Here is a 21822-nt window from a genome sequence, read left to right on the forward strand (position 1 = left end):
CTTGTGACGAACAGTCGACCACGGGGGCAGAACGTGAGTAGTTTACAGAGATGAATCAAACGAACCCGACTTGTGAGAGACGGAGAGAGCTGTACTGACTTGTATCACGGGTGACCTGGCTGAGTGTAAAGTAGGGGGATAAAAGGAAATAGGCAGGGGAGGGAGAGAGGGGTATGCTCGCGGCTCATTTTCCAACGCTGGACCAGGTGATGTCACTACTCGTTCTAACTGAAGGAAGTCCCAGAGAAAACGAGACGAGGGGGGAGAGCGAGAGAGAGAGAGAGAGAGAGAGAGAGAGAGAGAGAGAGAGAGAGAGAGAGAGAGAGAGAGAGAGAGAGAGAGAGAGAGAGAGAGAGAGAGAGAGAGAGAGAGAGAGAGAGAGAGAGAGAGAGAGAATTGAATTGAGAAAGAGAGAGAGAATAAACTTTTTCGAACATCAGCCAGCAGAAAGAGGGGAGGGGAAAGAAGTTGGACATCACTCTGGCAGTAACTTTTTCTTTCCCCTGGTAAGAAGGCTCCAGCAGAAAAAGTATTGAAGGGAGAGAACAGTGTGGATTACAACGGGACAGCAGCAAAGTTTTTTTGACCTGCCTCGGCAGCATATAGGCTCCTGTAGATTTTGGATGAATGTTGTCGTAACTGCAGAGATCTAACAATAGCTGTAAGTATGGATAACAGTTTTTTATCGATTGCAGTTGCGCTGAAGCAAGTCATTTTTGTCAATAGCGCATGTCTCACCAAGGCTACTCATAGCTCTTTAACGATAGGCCTACAATGCATGTATTGTTGTCTGGTCTGCATTTCATATCTGTTTTCTACTGTTCAAGCATATGGCCTGGGGACTTGCTGTAGCTATATATAATTAACCATAGGCTACTAAACGTTGAGGTGTTTAGAAACTAAACAATTTAACAATTTTATTTAATTGCCTTTACACTCTAGCTTTGTCGGTGATTGTGAACAACTTTCTGACAGCAATTAGGCTACAAGCAACTTCACATGTTATGACTGAAGTGGTTAACCAAGTGGGTAGCTGATTAAACTCAACTCCACGATTTACCATGGAGTTGAGCGGCGACTAGTGTGGGCGAACTGAAGCTTTTTATGTAAATCTATTGATTTCAGCACTCAAAGAATATTCTTTAAAAAAACGTAATTTTATGTGACGTTGGGTGCTCCAGTCCGCCCACACTAGTCGCCCCTCAACTCCATCATAAATCGTGGAGTTGAGTTTAGTCGGCTACCAAGTGGGACTGTTGGCGCACGCAATATTCAATATACAGTAGCCTTACAATATGAGGGGAAAGCAAAACTGAATGTAGCTAATTGTGTAGTGGCAGCTTAATCCACGGATAGATTTGGTTGAAAAGTGAATGTGTGTAACTGCGCATAGGTCACAGCTGGCTTTCTCGTTACGTCTAGTTTCACATGGTGGCTGCCCTTGCATTATGCCCAAAGGATAATAAATATATCTGCATTCAGAGACGTGTGGTTTTGGCACGGCAAACTTTGATGAAACATGATAGCATACTACAGATACAGTATCTTAATTTGAGCCATTTTATTACAGCAGGAAAATAATCCTGCAGCAACAGGAAATTTGAATTATTATGTGGATTGTGATTCATGGACATTTTTGTAGGGGTTGATCATTTTTTTAAGGGACAATCACATCTGAAATATCAAAGTGTTAAGTGCTCATGCAACAGGTTGATCAAATTAAGATTTTACATTATTATGTTTACCAATCGCATATGGGTAACCAATTCTATGCAGCTCAACCAAAGCGCTGAGCAAATCTTTACAGGGATGGAAGGTATTTCTATAATGTCCACTATGCTTTTTCTACTGCCTTGAAGCACCTGATTATCTGTTGCTTCTAGAATTAACTCACATTGGAAGCTCGCCAGGTGTCAACATAAGAGCCTATATAGTTCTCTCATGACCCCATATTCCAACGTGGTCTCAGAGCATTTCGTATTATACTAACCCTATTATTCTGTACATAAATTATGTTTCATTTTGTATGATATGTGTTAATTTGTGGATGTCCATCATGCATTTCCTATGATATGCTATGAATTGCAATTTGTACAATATGTTCCGAATTGCAATTCATACAATATGTTATGAATTTGCAAAATGTATGACATGTTACAAATTCCAATTTGTTGTGGCTAACATTAGCTGGGTGGCTAATGCTAAGATTAGCTAGCTGGCAAACTTTAGCCCTAGGGTTTAGGGTTAGTTCTTCAGGTCATGTTTAAGGTTAGGAGTTAGGTTAAAGGGTTAGGGGAAGGGTTAGCTAAAATGGTTTAGGTTAGGGGAAAGGTTGGCTAAAAGGGTTAAGTTTAAGGAAAGGGTTAGCTAACATGCTAAATAGTTGCAAAGTAGCTCAAAAGTAGTAAGTAGTTGCAAAGTTGCTAATTAGCTAAAATTATAAAGTTGTCCATGATGTGATTCGAACACACAACCTTTGGGTTGCTAGATGTTCGGGTTATATCCTTTAGATTTTGCCTTGCAATTCATACAATATACATACTAATTCATACTAATTTGAGTGGCCCCGATTTACGTTTACTATGTTAAGTATAGTCTATGGTATTATTCCCGTCCTGCATTGGTTGGCTGTAGCGCTTTGGCATTTTCAAATAGCAACGGTTTAGTCAAGCCTCAAACCCTTCCTTAGACTGCTACGCCTCTCGGGAGGCCTAGAAATAGGTTAAATGACCAGAAAATATCCCGTGGCCCATTATATTAGGCTATGTGTATTAGAGGTCGACCGATTAATCGGAATGGCCGATTAATCGGGGCCGATTTCAAGTTTTCATAACAATCGGAAATCAGTATTTATGGGCGCCGATTTGACGAATATTTTTTTTATTTTTTTTTACACCTTTATTTAATCTTTATTTAACTAGGCAAGTCAGTTAAGAACACATTCTTATTTTCAATGACGGCCTAGGAGGCAGAACGACAGAAGTAGCCTTCTATCTTATGTAACCATACTAATTCATACTAATTTGAGTGGCCCCGATTTACGTTTACTATGTTAAGTATAGTCTATGGTATTATTCCCGTCCTGCATTGGTTGGCTGTAGTGCTTTGGCATTTTCAAATAGCAACGGTTTAGTCAAGCCTCAAACCCTTCCCTTGAGCTTGAACAATGCAATGGAAAACATGTGTAAATGTGATGTCAGCCGACCTAAAAGAGTACTTTTTACACATGAGTTGAAAATTAGAGACAGACCATGAGTTCTAGCAAAAATCTAGCTTATTCTGCAGGCCTAGAAGTAGAGGAGTGACGGTAGGCCCATGTGGTAGACTTCAATTACAGCAACCATTTTTACACGCACACACACATTTTCTACTTTTATTACACTTTTATTACATTTTTTTTTTACACCTTTATTTAATCTTTATTTAACTAGGCAAGTCAGTTAAGAACACATTCTTATTTTCAATGACGGCCTAGGAGGCAGAACGACAGATTTTTAACCTTGCTCGGGGGATCCAATCTTGCAACCTTACAGTTAACTAGTCCAATGCTCTAACACCTGATTACATTGCACTCCACGAGGAGCCTGCCTGTTAGCGAATGCAGTAAGCTAAGGTAAGTTGCTAGCTAGCATTAAACTTATCTTATAAAAAACAATCAATCAATGACTGTCATTGCTCCAATGTGTACTTAACCATAAACATCAATGCCTTTCTTAAAATCAATATACAAGTATATATTTTTTAACCTGCATATTTAGCTAAAATAAATCCAGGTTAGCAGGCAATATTAACCAGGTGAAATTGTGTCATTTCTCTTGCGTTCATTGCACGCAGAGTCAGGGTATATGCAACAGTTTGGGCCGCCTGGCTCTTTGCGAACTAATTTGCCAGAATTTTACGTAATTATGACAACATTGAAGGTTGTGCAATGTAACAGGAATATTTAACTTAGGGATGCCACCCGTTAGATAAAATACCGAACGGTTCCGTATTTCACTGAAATAATAAACGTTTTGTTTTCGAAATGATAGTTTCCGGATTTGACCATATTAATGACCAAAGGCTCGTATTTCTGTGTGTTATTATGTTATAATTAAGTCTATGATTTGATAGAGCAGTCTGACTGAGCGATGGTAGGCAGCAGCAGGCTCATAAGCATTCATTCAAACAGCACTTTCGTGTGTTTTGCCAGCAGCTCTTCGCAATGCCTCAAGCATTGCGCTGTTTGTGACTTCAAGCCTATCAACTCCCGAGATTAGGCTGGTGTAACCGATATGAAATGGCTAGCTAGTTAGCGGGGTGCACACTAATAGCGTTTCAAACGTCACTCGCTCTGAGACTTGGAGTAGTTGTTCCCCTTGCACTGCATGGGTAACGCTGCTTCGAGGGTGGCTGTTGTCGATGTCTTCCTGGTTCGAGCCCAGGTAGCGACGAGGAGAGGGATGAAAGCTATACTGTTACACCGGCAATACTAAAGTGCCTATAAGAACATCCAATAGTCAAAGGTATATGAAATACAAATCGTATAGAGAGAAATTGTCCTATAATTTCTATAATAACTATAACCTAAAACTTCTTACCTGGGAATATTGAAGACTCATGTTAAAAGGAACCACCAGCTTTCATATGTTCTCATGTTCTGAGCAAGGAACTTAAACGTTAGCTTTCTTACATGGCACATATTGCACTTTTACTTTCTTCTCCAACACTTAGTTTTTTCATTATTTAAACCAAATTGAACATGTTTCATTATTTATTTGAGGCTAAATTTATTTTATTTATGTATTATATTAAGTTAAAGTAAGTGTTCATTCAGTATTGTTGTAATTGTCATTATTACAAATAACATTTTCAAAAATCGTCCTCCAATAATCGGTATCGGTATAGGCGTTGAAAAATCATAATCGGTCGACCTTTACTAGGCGAGAAAGGTAGGCTACTTAACTTGAAGCAGCGAATTCTGAGAGTGTGTGAATAATGCAACAAAGATGTCCCTTTAATGCAATAGGCTAAAGCATACAAAGCAGATCATTTGCTGGACACCAAAAATGTTTTTTATCCCAAAGTTGACTGTCTGAACAACAATTCAACAGCAGTATGAAAAATGCCAACTGTGCTGCAATGATCTCTGTTGGGACCCGCAGACATGTCTATGTTTGTTAGACTATGCGAAAGGCTGCAAAATTCTCAAAACTAACTTGTTCCCAGTATCCTTGCACTTCAAAGTGCAATTTAAGACAGAACGTGATATTTACAGAGCATTTCCCTGACCCAATAGCTACATGATAGAACTATTAAAGATGCACTGTCAAACGTTTGTATAATATCAGCCAGTTGAATGTAGTGCTTGAGAGGCGAAAGTGGTCCCCGAAAATTGTGTACTATGTCACATATGTGCAGAAATGTGCATCAAGTCATTGCTCTCTCTCTCTCTGCTGTGTCCATTGAGCCGTTGGACCCGCACTGCACCTCATTGGATAACGGTGGGCAGGCTTTTGCTAGCAGTCACTCAAATTACTAGGGCTTGCGCACGTGGGGGGAAATGTAGCGAAAATGGCGTTGCACAGTAAATCTGCTCATAGATTATGCATGTATGAACTGCACATTGACACATCCAGCCCAAAGTGGGAGGTTAAAAAATAGTTGTCAAAGTACCGTTCAATCTCTTTAAACGGGAACTGTAACTGTAAGGCAATGTTCCTTCTGCTTTGGCTTCTCATTATGAACACTCATGATAACTTCACTTTTTGAACGCAGCCCAGAGGAGATATAGTAACGACTTGTCACTGTTTACTAAATGACTCATCCTTTGAATACTGTCTCCATTTTAATTTGATCCAATCTTGGCTTAACCTCGGTCAGTGAATATGTGGAGGGACTACTGTCGCCTAAGGACATACATTATATTTAGTTACTCTGTCTGCCTTCATTCCATGTCTCATGTTGCAACAGGTCTGAAACACAAGAATGCTTAGCCTTTTAATCACAGACTGGGTTGAATGAGGTACAAGTGTGTGTGTGTGTGTGTGTGTGTGTGTCTGTTGGGGAGGCAGTTGTGTGTGTGTGTATGTATGTGTGGTCTTAGCCTTAGGGACCTGACCCTACAGAATGGATTTGTGGTTGTTTTCATAGCACAGCACCAAGTCCACTCCTCAGTGTCTGAGAGGGATAAGTCCTGTGTTTGGGCTGTCACTCAGTGAGGTGGGCATGTGACCGAAGACCTTCCAAGAGTAGCTGCAGTTTACACACAGCAGGCGCATCGACACAGACACACACTAATGCACTTTGTCACACACATCCTATACAAACAGTACAACATCATTATACAGCACCTGTATTGATGTTATTACACACAAATTATATATCGTAATATTATATTAAATGTTACTCAATGGTTAAGTTTGACACTCACCGGTCATGTGTGTGTGTGGTGTGTCTGTCCGACAGTCTGTCTGAGCGTGTCTTAGGTGACTTTCAAAGCTGTCTTTTTCCCCTCCTCTCCTGTTGTCCTGTGTTTCTTCCACAGACAGAGAGCCAGTCCCTCCTGAACAGCTAATACAGCCTTTATCTGTTATAGCCAGCTGTTAGAACATACTCTGAGAGAAGAAAGAAAGAGATCTGTGGATCTGTTGGGGCGGTAAACCAATTGGAGTGGGTCCAGGGTGTCTGGGATGATGGTGTTGATGTGAGCTAACTTGGGATGTGTTCATACTTTTTCATTTTTATGAATAGATCTATCCTGAATAGGCTATCCCGTTGACATCAATGCTTTATGTCTGACAAAAGTTAGAGTTATGCAGGCGGTTGGACGGGTCTCAAGTTGGCCCTAAATGATCAGGAATAGACATATATTATGTTCTTTCATCGCTTTGCAGCTAGTTAGTTCTTCTCTGGAGGACTCAGACTCTTCTCCTAAATGACCCCACCTAGGGTTCTGGTCAAGACTAGTGCACTGTATGGGGAACACTAGGGTGTCTTTTGAGATGTAGGTAGTCTAAATTGAGACAGATTGGAATTCTAAACAGGGTCATACTATGACCCAGGGGTTTGTGGGTAATTCCTTGTCCTGGATAGGTGGGTAAAGACTCCCAGTCTGTGTTTCTGTCTGTCTTTAGGGGTTTGCTGTACCTGGAAACATAGGAGTGGTATGTGTGTGTATGTGTGTGTAAGTAATCGTTACTGAGGCTGTCTGTGTCTGTGTCAGGGGACAAGCTACACTTTCACAATCATTATAACTGATCTTCTCCAGCTGAGCCTAAAGGGCAATGTAGTTGATGTGTTAGAAAAGGCACAAGTGTGTGTGTTTGTGTGTGTGTGCTGTTGTCAGGCCACATGTGACCATCTGGCGCTGGTGGTTGGCTATAACGCTGTCGTGTCTCTAGTGAAATACTCCCCAGATGTACACTAAGTTGTTTGTGTGTTTTTGCCTTTGTGCATTTCTTCTGGGTCTGTTCTTTGTACTTTCATGCATGCGTGTATAGCGTTTGTTTATGCAGGTTTATTTTTATGAGTTTGTGCTCGAGTGTGCTTGAGTGTGTGTGTGTGTGTGTGTCAATATCCAGTCACAGCTGGTCAGGTCCAGATGGACACTATAATGAGGATCATCAGACTACATTGAGTGACATTTCTCCCATATGAAAACTGGCCGTCAGTTAGCTAATTAATATACATATACTGTACCTAATCACCTTTTCAACCTCATCTTTAACACACCAGATCTTAGCTATTATGATCATCAGGACAGTTTTTTAATATTTGTTTTTAGTTGTTCTATTTTACCCACTTTTTCTCCACAATTGTTTGCGATATCTAATTGCGTTCCAATTTCGATCTAGTCTCATCGCTGCGACTCCCCAACGGGCTCGGGAAGTGAAGGTCGTGTCATGCGTCCTCTGAAACATGACCCGCCAAACCACGCTCAAGTGGTGCCTGTAGTGATGCCTCAAGTACCGTGATGCAGTGCCTTAGACCGCTGCGCCACTCGGGAGGCCCCCCAGGACAGAATATGGTAGCTCATTTTGGCTGGATGTGGGATTCAAACCTGCAACACTGTTGGTTCAAAACCAATACAATTAGTTCCTGCAACACTGTTGGTTCAACACCAATACAACCAGTTCCTGGAACACTGTTGGTTCTACACCAATACAACTAGTTTCTGCAACACTGTTGGTTCAACACCAATACAACCAGTTCCCTGCAACACTGTTGGTTCAACACCAATACAACCAGTTCCCTGCAACACTGGTGGTTCTACACCAATACAACTAGTTCCCTGCAACACTGTTGGTTCAACACCAATACAACCAGTTCCCTGCAACACTGTTGGTTCTACACCAATACAACTAGTTCCCTGCAACACTGGTGGTTCTACACCAATACAACTAGTTCTCTGCAACACTGTTGGTTCAACACCAATACAACCAGATCCCTGCAACACTGGTGGTTCTACACCAATACAACTAGTTCCCTGCAACACTGTTGGTTCAACACCAATACAATCAGTTCCCTGCAACACCGGTGGATCTACACCAATATAACCAGTTCCCTGCAACACTGTTGGTTCAACACCAATACAACAAGTTCCCTGCAACACTGTTGGTTCAACACCAATACAACCAGTTCCCTGCAACACTGGTGGTTCAACACCAATACAACTAGTTCCTGCAACACTGTTGGTTCAACACCAATACAACCAGTTCCCTGCAACACTGGTGGTTCAACACCAAAACAACCAGTTCCCTGCAACACTGTTGGTTCTACACCAAAACAACCAGTTCCCTGCAACACTGGTGGTTCAACACCAAAACAACTAGTTCCCTGCAACACTGGTGGTTCAACACCAAAACAACCAGTTCCCTGCAACACTGTTGGTTCAACACCAATACAACTAGTTCCCTGCAACACTGTTGGTTCTACACCAATACAACCAGTTCCCTGCAACACTGTTGGTTCAACACCAATACAACCAGTTCCCTGCAACACTGTTGGTTCAACACCAATACAACTAGTTCCCTGCAACATTGTTGGTTCAACACCAATACAACTAGTTCCCTGCAACACTGTTGGTTCAACACCAATACAACCAGTTCCCTGCAACACTGTTGGTTCAACACCAATACAACCAGTTCCTTGCAACACTGCTGGTTCAACACCAATACAACTAGTTCCCTGCAACACTGTTGGTTCAACACCAATACAACCAGGTCCCTGCAACACTTTTGGTTCAACACCAATACAACTAGTTCCCTGCAACACTGTTGGTTCAACACCAATACAACCAGTTCGCTGCAACACTGTTGGTTCAACACCAATACAACCAGTTCCCTGCAACACTGTTGGTTCAACACCAATACAACTAGTTCCCTCCGCAACACTCGTCGTGCGTTCAACACCAATACAACTAGTTCCCTGCAACACTGTTGGTTCAACACCAATACAACTAGTTCCCTGCAACACTGGTGGTTCAACACCAATATAACCAGTTCCCTGCAACACTGTTGGTTCAACACCAATACAACTAGTTCCCTGCAACACTGTTGGTTCAACACCAATACAACCAGTTCCCTGCAACACTGTTGGTTCAACACCAATACAACTAGTTCCTGCAACACTGTTGGTTCAACACCAATACAACCAGTTCCCTGCAACACTGTTGGTTCTTCACCAATACAACCAGTTCCCTGCAACACTGTTGGTTCTACACCAATACAACCAGTTCCCTGCAACACTGTTGGTTCAACACCAATACAACTAGTTCCCTGCAACACTGTTGGTTCAACACCAATACAACCAGATCCCTGCAACACTGTTGGTTCAACACCAATACAACCAGTTCCCTGCAACACTGTTGGTTCTACACCAATACAACTAGTTCCTGCAACACTGTTGGTTCAACACCAATACAACTAGTTCCCTGCAACACTGTTGGTTCAACACCAATACAACTAGTTCCCTGCAACACTGTTTGTAGTGGCTTCCTTTCCTCTTTACCGTAGCCACTGCCCAAGCCTGAAGCGGGGTTGTTTCGGACGCATACAGTCCACACTCAAGGTTTCCAAACGGCCAAACATTCAATGAGATCCTGGGATATGGTGCAACAAAAATGTTTATTCTTCTTATATCTAACAAAAAATTATTCTCCAATCAACTTAAAGCAGAGATTACTTGATATGGCAAATACATAATATGACCTGTCTGTATGTCTGTCTGTCTGGTCAAAAAACTATACCGCTCCCACGTCTAGCAAGGACTCCCTCCCCCGAAGGCCCAACTTCCTGCCTTTATCGTAACACACTTAACACAGTACAATGAATGGGCAAGAGAGGGGGGCAAAAACTGAATTACACTAACAACAAATGAATATATCTCAATCAGGTAAATATAAATCATAAAGGTACGTACCTAATATTTCATCATATACATTAATATTTAATATATTTACACAAATGTACATGGAGCTCAGTATGTTCAGTCTTTTATACAAATATGTCCAAATCGGCTCTAACACTGGTGATTCTACACCAATACAACTAGTTCCCTGCAACACTGTTGGTTCAACACCAATACAACCAGTTCCCTGCAACACTGTTGGTTCAACACCAATACAACTAGTTCCCTGCAACACTGTTGGTTCAACACCAATACAACTAGTTCTCTGCAACACTGTTGGTTCAACACCAATACAACTAGTTCCCTGCAACACTGGTGGTTCTACACCAATACAACCAGTTCCCTGCAACACTGTTGGTTCAACACCAATACAACCAGTTCCCTGCAACACTGTTGGTTCAACACCAATACAACCAGTTCCCTGCAACACTGGTGGTTCAACACCAATACAACCAGTTCCCTGCAACACTGTTGGTTCAACACCAATACAACCAGTTCCCTGCAACACTGGTGGTTCAACACCAATACAACCAGTTCCCTGCAACACTGTTGGTTCAACACCAATACAACTAGTTCCCTGCAACACTGGTGGTTCTACACCAATACAACCAGTTCCCTGCAACACTGGTGGAACTACACCAATACAACCAGATCCCTGCAACACTGTTGGTTCAACACCAATACAACTAGTTCCCTGCAACACTGTTGGTTCAACACCAATACAACCAGTTCCCTGCAACACTGTTGGTTCAACACCAATACAACCAGATCCCTGCAACACTGTTGGTTCAACACCAATACAACTAGTTCCCTGCAACACTGTTGGTTCAACACCAATACAACTAGTTCCCTGCAACACTGTTGGTTCAACACCAATACAACTAGTTCCCTGCAACACTGTTGGTTCAACACCAATACAACCAGTTCCCTGCAACACTGTTGGTTCTACACCAATACAACTAGTTCCCTGCAACACTGGTGGTTCTACACCAATACAACCAGTTCCCTGCAACACTGGTGGTTCAACACCAATACAACCAGTTCCCTGCAACACTGTTGGTTCAACACCAATACAACCAGTTCCCTGCAACACTGGTGGTTCAACACCAATACAACCAGTTCCCTGCAACACTGTTGGTTCAACACCAATACAACTAGTTCCCTGCAACACTGGTGGTTCTACACCAATACAACCAGTTCCCTGCAACACTGTTGGTTCAACACCAATACAACCAGTTCCCTGCAACACTGGTGGTTCAACACCAATACAACCAGATCCCTGCAACACTGGTGATTCTACACCAATACAACCAGTTCCCTGCAACACTGTTGGTTCAACACCAATACAACCAGTTCCCTGCAACACTGTTGGTTCAACACCAATATAACCAGTTCCCTGCAACACTGTTGGTTCAACACCAATACAACTAGTTCCCTGCAACACTGTTGGTTCAACACCAATACAACCAGTTCCCTGCAACACTGTTGGTTCAACACCAAAACAACTAGTTCCCTGCAACACTGTTGGTTCAACACCAATACAACCAGATCCCTGTAACACTGTTGGTTCAACACCAATACAACCAGTTCCCTGCAACACTGTTGGTTCAACACCAATACAAGCAGATCCCTGCAACACTGTTGGTTCTACACCAATACAACCAGATCCCTGCAACACTGTTGGTTCAACACCAATACAACCAGTTCCCTGCAACACTGTTGGTTCAACACCAATACAACCAGTTCCCTGCAACACTGTTGGTTCAACACCAATACAACCAGATCCCTGCAACACTGTTGGTTCAACACCAATACAACCAGTTCCCTCCAACACTGTTGGTTCAACACCAATACAACTAGTTCCCTGCAACACTGTTGGTTCAACACCAATACAACTAGTTCCCTGCAACACTGTTGATTCAACACCAATATAACCAGTTCCCTGCAACACTGTTGGTTCAACACCAATACAACCAGATCCCTGCAACACTGTTGGTTCAACACCAATTCAACCTGTTCCCTGCAACACTGTTGGTTCAACACCAAAACAACCAGCTGACTTAGTATTAGTTGAGTGTACGTGGTTGTGTAGTCTCTCTGTGTGTACTGCCTGTTTCTTACAATGTGCTCTCATATCAAATAATGTCATTTTTTATGTTGACTCTCTCCCTCTCCACCTCCCTTTCCTCTATATCGCTCTCCATCTCCTCCTTCTCTCTCCTCTTTCCAAACCCATATCCATTCCTCCCGTTGTTTCTATCTCTCCTTCCCTCTCCCTCTCCCTCCCTCTCCCTCCCTCTCTACCAGGTAGCAGTCGAGGTGTGTGTGTATCCAGAGGAGTGCGTCATGAGGAATCTCCGCTTCCTGGTTCTGCTCTCCCTCAGCTTCTGGTCATGTGACCTGGGAGCATCATCCAAAGGTGAGTCTATTTTTATCCCCACGGTAGAATCTGGTATACGGTCAAATACGATGTGTCCCAAGTCATTGCTTTTGACAGGAATTGAATGTATTATCTACTTCACATGTCTGCTGCCTTCACTTCAGAATTGAACTTCAAATGGGTGGGTGGGTAGATGGGTGCAAGTGTGTGTGTGTGACCACGCCTGAGTGTGTGTTGTTGAGGTTGGTAGCTGTCTGGTCTAGCTGTGGTAGAAAGGCCATGTGTTTTCAGTATGTGGTACCCATTCATTACATGTGTGCGTGCGTGCGCGTGTGTGTGTGTGTGTTTATCTGTGTATCTGTATGCGTGTGTGTTTGTCTGTGTATCTGTATGCGTGTGTGTTTGTCTATGTCAGGAGCTGTCGTGACTCCGGTGTGGTCTTGTTGTGTTTTTATGATCTGTCAGATTCCCTCTTCAGCATCTCTTCCCTCCATAATATTCCTCCTGGGGCAATACCTCCGGAACTTCTGCAGCTCAGAGGGGATAGGCTCCCGGGAGAGCCCAGCCAGAGTGCTTCATCTGGGGCTGAGACAGTTTGCTGTTCCTCTGAGACCCTGGTGGTGGGTGGAAGGAAACACTTTGAAATAAGTGAAGTGTTTGAATACCCAATCAGCTCCCTGCTCTCCCTCTGTCCCGGCTAGTAATGTGCTCACATCAGCGGGAGGTTGAGACAGAATACAGAAGCAGATGTTCCAGTTTTCAACTCAGAACTTTATTGGTGGAAAATGTGTGTGTGTGTGTGGTGGGGGGGGGGGGGGGGGCTCCTGTGGGAGGCGGGGTCCTGTGTATTCGTGTGTGTGTGTGTATAGTGAGTGAGACTGATGTTGAGAGTGGGAAAACATTCTTTAAGGGAAACATTTGTGACCTCATCTTTAAGTATGGCTTAGTGTTAGTAGTGAGTTTCAGGTCTAAAGTGATACATGTTTCCACTCCTCCCCTCATTTATCTCTGGAAAAAACAACCTGGAATGTTCTCGTCTTTCTTTCTCTCTCTTCACTTGCTTTCCCTCTCTCTTATCACTCTTTCCTCACATTTTTCATGTTCTCTCCCTCTGTATATCAGTGTCTCTCTCCTCTTTCCCTTTCTCATCTCTCTCTTCCTCTTTCTCATTCTCCCTAGCCCTTGTACTACATCTAATTGTCTTTCTATCACATCATTACCTACATTACCCAGCGTGCCCTTCTCCACCTACAATGCCCTCTCTTAAGTGGTTCCAGCAGTGCTACTGGCAGAACCAATCTTCTCCTTGATCCCACTGATCCCCTTATCAAGAGTGTGTGTGTGTGTGTGTGTGTGTGTGTGTGTGTGTGTGTGTGTGTGTGTGTGTGTGTGTGTGTGTGTGTGTGTGTGTGTGTGTGTGTGTGTGTGTGTGTGTGTGTGTGTGTGTGTGTGTGTGTGTGTGTGTGTGTGTGTGTGTGTGTGTGTGTGTGTGTGTGTGTGTGTGTGTGTTTATGCATATATGTGTAAACACACACTGATCTACAGCCCAGTCCAATTACAGTGGAATGCCACTTTATAAAGCAGACAATTCCAATAATCCTCTCCTGCTTCTTCCTCCTTCTTCCTGTTGCTCCGAGCACCCTTCTGACCCTGTCCCTAATATAACCATGCTGCCAAGCTCTAGGGAACAGTGAACATAAACAACAACAGAAAAGCCTGCAAAATGGAGCACAGCCACAACAATGACTGCTGCAGGGAAGACTGTGACAGGGTCCATGAGGTTTGGAACAGTTGGAGGATCTAGAATTCTAATGATATGGGGTGTGTTACATAGTCCTTTCGTTGCCTGCAACATTCTGGTAACTTTTCCAAAAATGCCCAGGCTTTCCAGAAACCCTGGATGGAGGATTCTGGATTTCTTGCTTATTCTCTCCTATCATCCTCCCTTCTCCTCCTCTCTTTCCCTCCCTCTCTTCCTCCTCCCTCTCTTCTTCCTCTCTCTCCTATCACCCTCCATTCTCCCCCTCCCTCTTCACCTCCCCTCTCTTCCCATTCATCATCCCACTATCCTTCCTCCATCTTCCCCTTCTCCCTTTCTCTCCCCTCCCTCTTTTCCTCCCCTCTCCCCCCTTCTTTCTCATAACTGTCACTCCCTCCCTGTCCTCCTCCCAGTCTTGACATTTTTTTACTCTGACAAGTCTTCATCTTAATTCTGCCTCTAAGTGCATTCTGGTAAATTTTAAAAAAATGACCAGGCTTTCCAGAAACCCTGGTTGGAGGATTCCGAATTTCCTGCTTATTCCCATCTGATTCTGGGAAAACTGACATTTCTGGAAAACCTGGGAATTTTGGCAAATCCTTTTGCAACCCTACTCCTCTCCCTCCTCCTATACAGTATTTAAGGACTGAAATCTCACTGCTGGTTTCAGGTAATCCAGATACTGTTTCTCTTCACAGATAGTTGTCAGTGTCTGGACTCATATAAGGATCTGGTATGAGTGCCTTGGAGTTATCACTTAGCCTATCCAACTCAATATGACCTCAAAAGGTCTCTAGGAGAAAGCCTTTGGGGTGAATGAGGTTTTGATCTCTTTATTGTATGGTACAGTGTCAGGTAGATACCTTTTTTCAGTGGTGCGGAACGCTTCGGATGATAAGGATGTAGAAAGATGACAGTATGTCTTCGAGCGATAACTCTTCCTCCACCTCTCTAGTCATCTTTTTTCTAACCTGTTCTCCCTCTCTTCCTACTGTCTCCTCCCTCTCATCTTCCTTTCTCCTGTCTCTTTCTTACTCACTTTTCCCCCTCAACTTCCTTTCTCCTCCTACCTTACCCTTCACTCTACTTTTTCTTGTTCCCAACTTTTGTTCTCCCCCTTCTTCCTTCCTTCCTCCTCCCTCTCTTCTTCCTCTCTCCTATCATCCTCCCTTCTCCTCCTCTCCCTCCCTCTCTTCCTCCTCCCTCTCTTATTTCTCTCTCTCCTATCATCCTCCCTTCTCCGCTTCTCTTTCCCTCCCTCTCTTCCTCCTCCCTCTCTTCTTCCTCTCTCCTATCATCCTCCCTTTTCCTCCTCTCCCTCCCTCTCTTCCTCCTCCCTCTCTTATTTCTCTCTCTCCTATCATCCTCCCTTCTCCGCTTCTCTTTCCCTCCCTCTCTTCCTCCTCCCTCTCTTCTTCCTCTCTCTCTTTTCCTCCTCCCTCTCTTCCTCCTCCCTCTCTTCCTCTCTCCTATCATCCTCCCTTCCCTCCCTCTTCCCCTCTCTTCCCATTCATCATCCCACTATCCTTCCTCCATCTTCCCCTTCTCCCTTTCTCCCCCATCCCTCTTCCTCCCCTCTCCCCCCTTCTTTCTCATCACTCTGTCACTCCTTCCCCGCCCTCCTCCCGGTCTTGATGTTTTTTTTACTCTGACAGGTCTTCATCTTAATTCTGCCTCTAAGTGCCTGTATAAAAGTCATAAGGGTTGTAGGAGGGGGTAGGATAGGGGTGTAGAGTGAGGGGATATGCTGAGAAGAAAGCACTTTTTAAGGAGGGAGTGAAGTATCTCTTGACTTCAAACAGCCCATGTTGAGTGGCAATAAAAGATGAAGTCTGTGTGTTTCTGGGAACTTTTTGAAAGGCAGTTTTTGTTCTTTGTGAGAGAGCTTGCTGAGTATGCAGGGGAGGTAAGGGGTTAGAGGGGGAGGTAGGGAGGAGAGACTACCTCATGGGGTGTTTCTGATGTGTTGAGAAACTGATTAGAGAGCTGCTGCTATACGTTCTCTACACTCCAACTTCACCTTGATACTCTCTACAGTCAGCATTGACAGTTGTAATCTGCCATTATCCTTTGTTTTGTGTAAGTTAACTATACAAATATACTATATGTACGCATTTCATCCTAATGCATCTGGATATAGGCCTGTATCTGTGTACCAGGGCCATATTCATTCTGGTTAGGGTTGTATTCATTCGGGTTAGGGTCAAATTCATTAGGGTTAGGATTAGAGTCATATTCATTAGGGTTAGGGTTAGAGTCATATTCATTAGAGTCATATTCATTAGGGTTATATTCATTAGGGTTAGGGTTAGGGTCATATTCATTAGGGTTAGGATTAGAGTCATATTCATTAGGGTTATATTCATTAGGGTTAGGATTAGAGTCATATTCATTAGGGTTAGGATTAGAGTCATATTCATTAGGGTTAGGATTAGAGTCATATTCATTAGGGTTATATTCATTAGGGTTAGGGTTAGGGTCATATTCATTAGGGTTAGGAGTAGAGTCATATTCATTAGGGTTAGGTTTAGGGTTAGGGTCATATTCATTAGGGTTAGGGTCATATTCATTAGGGTTAGGGTTATATTCATTAGGGTTACGGTCATATTCATTAGGGTTAGGGTCATATTCATTAGGGTTAGGTTTAGGGTTAGGGTCATATTCATTAGGGTTAGGGTCATATTCATTAGTTTTAGGGTTATATTCATTAGGGTTAGGGTCATATTCATTAGGGTTAGTGTCATATTCATTAGGGTTAGGTTTAGGGTTAGGGTCATATTCATTAAGGTTAGGGTCATATTCATTAGGGTTAGGTTTGGTTATCAAAATGTCACGCCAGGGTAAGCCTACATGAAACAAACCCCTTAAAATCCCCTTTGGGAAAAAATGATTGGAAACCATTTCATTTTTTGACCGCAAGGTTTTATGGGTATTATGACACCTCCCCTATGGGGCTCTATTGGGTTGACATATTCATTCTAATAAATAGTAGGTTCATGAGTTAATTCATTTCAATTGGCCCAGCTACTGATCAATAGAGTGAACAAATAGAATGATAGAAGTTAAAAGCTCTTGATTTAGCCTCTTAGTCTGCTTCTCTTTCCTGGTTGAGAATATAACGCAGACCCTCAGGCTAGCAGCTCACTCTCACTCTGTCACACACACACACACACACACACACACACACACACACACACACACACACACACACACACACACACACACACACACACACACACACACACACACACACACACACACACACACACACACACACACACACACACACACACACACACACACACACACACACACACACACACACACACACACACACACACACACACACACACACACACACACACACACACACACACACACACACACACACACAGAGCACTCTATCTGTGTGTTACTCTTCCCAATCTAATTGGATCCAGTCACTCTGTTTTACTCCAGCGCTAAATTGGTTTCGATTTAACAACCTGGCCAACAGTCTCAACCCTGAAGTGGAGCAGTTTGTGTGTGTGTGTGTGTGTGTGTGTGAGTGTTTGGTTTTATTATCCTTGTGGGGACCAGAAGTCATCACAAGGATAGTAAAACAAGGACAATTCGGACAAGTGGGGACATTTTGCAGGTCCCAACAATGAAAAAGGCTATTTTAGGCTTAGGGGTTCAAATCAAATCAAATTGTATTGGTCACATACACATGGTTAGCAGATGTTAATGCGAGTGCAGCGAAATGCTTGTGCTTCTAGTTCCGACCGTGCAGTAATATCTAACAAGTAATCTAACAATTTCACAACAACTACCTTATACACACAAGTGTAAAGGAATGAATAAGAATATGTACATATAAATATATGGATGAGTGATGGCCGTGCGGCATAGGCAAGATGCAGTAGATGGTATAGAGTACAGTATATACTGTACATATGAGATGAGTAATGTAGGGTATGTAAACACAGAAAGTGGCATTGTTTAAAGTGACTAGTGATACATTTATTACAAACCAATTTTTAATAAAGTGGTTAGAGATTTGAGTCAGTATGTTGGCAGCAGCCACTCAATGTTAGTGATGGCTGTTTAACAGTCTGATGGCCTTGAGAATTAAGCTGTTTTTCTGTCTCTCGGTCCCAGCTTTGATGCACCTGTACTGACCTCGCCTTCTGGATGATAGCGGGGTGAACAGGCAGTGGCTCGGGTGGTTGTTGTCCTTGATGATCTTTTTGGCCTTCCTGTGACATCGGGTGGTGTAGGTGTCCTGGAGGGCAGGTAGTTTGCCCCCGGTGATGCGTTGTGCAGACCTCACTACCCTCTGGAGAGCCTTACAGTTGTGGGTGGAGCAGTTGCCATACCAGGCGGTGATACAGCCCGACAGCATGCTCTTGATTGTGCATCTATAAAAGTTTGTGACTGTTTTCGGTGACAGAAGATGAGGTTGAAGATGCGCTGTTGTGCCTTCTTCACCACGCTGTCTGTGTGGGTGGACCATTTCAGTTTGTCCATGATGTGTACGCGGAGGAACTTTGAACTTTCCACCTTCTCCACTACTGTCCCGTCAATGTGGATAGGGGGGTGCTCCCTCTGCTGTTTCCTGAACTCCACGATCATCTCCTTTGTTTTGTTGACGTTGAGTGTAAGGTTATTTTCCTGACACCACACTCCGAGGGCCATCACCTCCTCCCTGTAGGCCATATCATCGTTGTTGGTAATCAAGCCAAACACTGCAGTGTCGTCTGCAAACTTGAGGATTGAGTTGGAGGCGTGCATGGCCACGCAGTCATGGGTAAACAGGGAGTACAGGAGAGGGTTGGGAACGCACCCTTGTGGGGCCCCAGTGTTGAGGATCAGCGGGGTGGAGATGTTGTTTCCTACCCTCACCACCTGGGGGCGACCCGTCAAAGTCCAGGACCCAGTTGCACAGGGTGGGGTCGAGACCCAGGGTCTCGAGCTTAATGACGAGTTTGGAGGGTACTATGGTGTTAAATGCTGAGCTGTAATCGATGAACAGCATTCTTACATAGGTCTTCCTCTTGTCCAGATGGGTTAGGGCAGTGAGCAGTGTGATTGCGATTGCGTCGTCTGTGGACCTATTGGGGCGGTAAGCAATTTGGAGTGGGTCTAGGGTGTCAGGTAGGGTGGAGATGATATGGCCCTTGACTAGTCTCTCAAAGCACTTCATGATGACGGAAGTGAGTGATAGTCATTTAGCTCCGTTACCTTAGCTTTCTTGGGAACAGGAACAATGGTGGCCCTCTTGAAGCATGTGGGAACAGCAGACTGGTATCGGGATTGATTGAATATGTCCGTAAACACACCAGCCAGCTGGTCTGCGCATGCTCTGAGGACGTGGCTAGGGATGCCGTCTGGGCCAGCAGCCTTGAGAGGGTTAACACGTTTAAATGTTTTACTCACGTTGGCTGCGGTGAAGGAGAGCCCGCAGGTTTTGGTAGTGGGCCGTGTCAGTGGCACTGTATTGTCCTCAAAGCGAGCAAAGAAGTTGTTTAGTTTGTTTGGGAGCAAGACGTCGGTGTCTGCGACAGGGCTGGTTTTCTTTTTGTAATCCATGATTGTCTGTAGACCCTGCCACATACGTCTCGTGTCTGAGCCGTTGAATTGCGACTCCACTTTGTCTCTATACTGACGCTTAGCTTGTTTGATTGCCTTGCGGAGGGAATAGCTACACTGTTTGTATTCGGTCATGTTTCCGGTCGCCTTGCCATGATTAAAAGCAGTGGTTCGCGCTTTCAATTTTGCGCTAATGCTGCCATCAATCCACGGTTTCTGGTTGGGGAAGGTTTTAATAGTCACTGTGGGTACCACATCACCGATGCACTTGCTAATAAACTCGCTCACCGAATCAGTATATACATCAATGTTGTTGTCTGAGGCTATCCTTTAGGTTTAGGGTTAGGGTTACTATTAAGTTTAGGGAAGGGTTTAGTGTTGGGGTTTGGGGTTAGCGTTATGGTTAGTGTTAAGGTGTTAAGGTTAGGGGTTAGGTTAAGGGTAATGGTTAGATTTAACGGTTAGGTGTTAGGGAAAATAGGATTTTGAATGGGAATCAATTGTTTGGTACCCACAATGATACTAAAAGAAACATCTGCACTGCACACCAGGGTCATGGACTTAGTAATACTGTATGTGTGTCCTCCTAGCTGCAGTGTGTGTGTGTGCGTGTGCGTCTGCGTGTGTGTGTGTATGTCAGTGTGGATTTATTGGACAATCTCCAGGCATATCAATCTCCAGGCTTGTACAATCCTTTAGGTTGTATAGTTCTAACACACTGGTAGGACTGGAGACAGTGGTGGTCACCAGCCCTGGTCCTGGAGAGCTAGGAAAACAGCCCATCGCAATAATCTCATCAAGACCTTGATTAGTAGAATTAGGTATGTTAGAGTTGGTGACCATTCATGAATGTTCCTCTCAGAATCATTCTAGGGTTCTGTGACCCACTTGGTTCCTGGTGTCTGTCCAAAATTGCCCCCTATTCCTCATATAGTCCACAACTTTTGACCGGGACCCATGTACAGGTAGTGGACTATATGGAATAGGATGCCTTTTTGGACAGAACCCAGGAACAAAGTGGGTCACACCTGAACCTGAACATGTACTCCTATGTTACTGAACCCCTACCTGAGCCTGAACATGTACCCAGGGCTCACAATGTAGTGAGGGCTCACAATTTGACAGATTCACAATATGACAGCAAACACATTTCTCCTTGACATCTGCCAACGGGGTGAGGATGTATCCATCAATTGTGTGTGTGTGTGACATGTGTCTCTTTCTCTATCTCCCTCTCTCTCTCTCTCTCTCTCTCTCTCCCTCACCCATCCCTTTCTCTCTCCCTCCCCCTCCCTTTCTCTCTCCCTTCCCACATATATATTTTTTACAACTTTTACCTCTTTTTCCCCCAATTTTGTGGTATCAAATTGGTAGTTACAGTCTTGTCTCATCGCTGCAACTCCCGCACGGACTCGTGTGAGCCGAAGGTCGAGAGCCGTGCGTCCTCCGAAATACAACCCAGCCAAGCTGTAACTGCCTCTTGACACAGGACCCACTTAACCCGGAAGCCAGCCACACCAATGTGTCGGAGGAAATACCGTACACCTGGCGACCGTGTCAGCATGCACTACGCTCGGCCCGCCAAAGGAGTCGCTAGAGCGCGATGGGACAAGAACATCCCTGTTGGCCAAACCCTCCCCTAACCCGGATGACGCTGGGCCAATTGTGCGCCGCCCCATGGGTCTCCCGGTCACGGCTAGCTGCGACAGAGCCTGGACTCGAA

At 44.0% G+C, this 21822-nt stretch overlaps 1 protein-coding gene across 7 annotated transcripts in view; it reads left to right on the plus strand.

Annotated features, from left to right (window-relative positions):
- Positions 1-226: 226 nt before the first annotated feature.
- Positions 227-21822, plus strand: part of LOC139555089 (collagen alpha-1(XVI) chain-like) — a 123662-nt gene continuing 102066 nt past the window's right edge. For 5 of the 7 annotated variants that reach the window (XM_071368563.1, XM_071368564.1, XM_071368566.1 and 2 more), the window contains exons 1-2: positions 227-506; positions 12697-12808. In XM_071368563.1, coding sequence (XP_071224664.1) covers positions 12736-12808 — 73 coding nt within the window. In that variant the 5' untranslated portion in view covers positions 227-506; positions 12697-12735. Of the gene's footprint in view, positions 662-12696; positions 12809-21822 lie in introns of all 7 variants that reach the window. The other 2 variants (XM_071368568.1, XM_071368569.1) reach the window with 2 other exon arrangements.

This window comes from Salvelinus alpinus, chromosome 26 (genome assembly GCF_045679555.1).
Source record: "Salvelinus alpinus chromosome 26, SLU_Salpinus.1, whole genome shotgun sequence".
In the NCBI taxonomy this organism is placed as follows: Eukaryota; Metazoa; Chordata; class Actinopteri; order Salmoniformes; family Salmonidae; genus Salvelinus; species Salvelinus alpinus.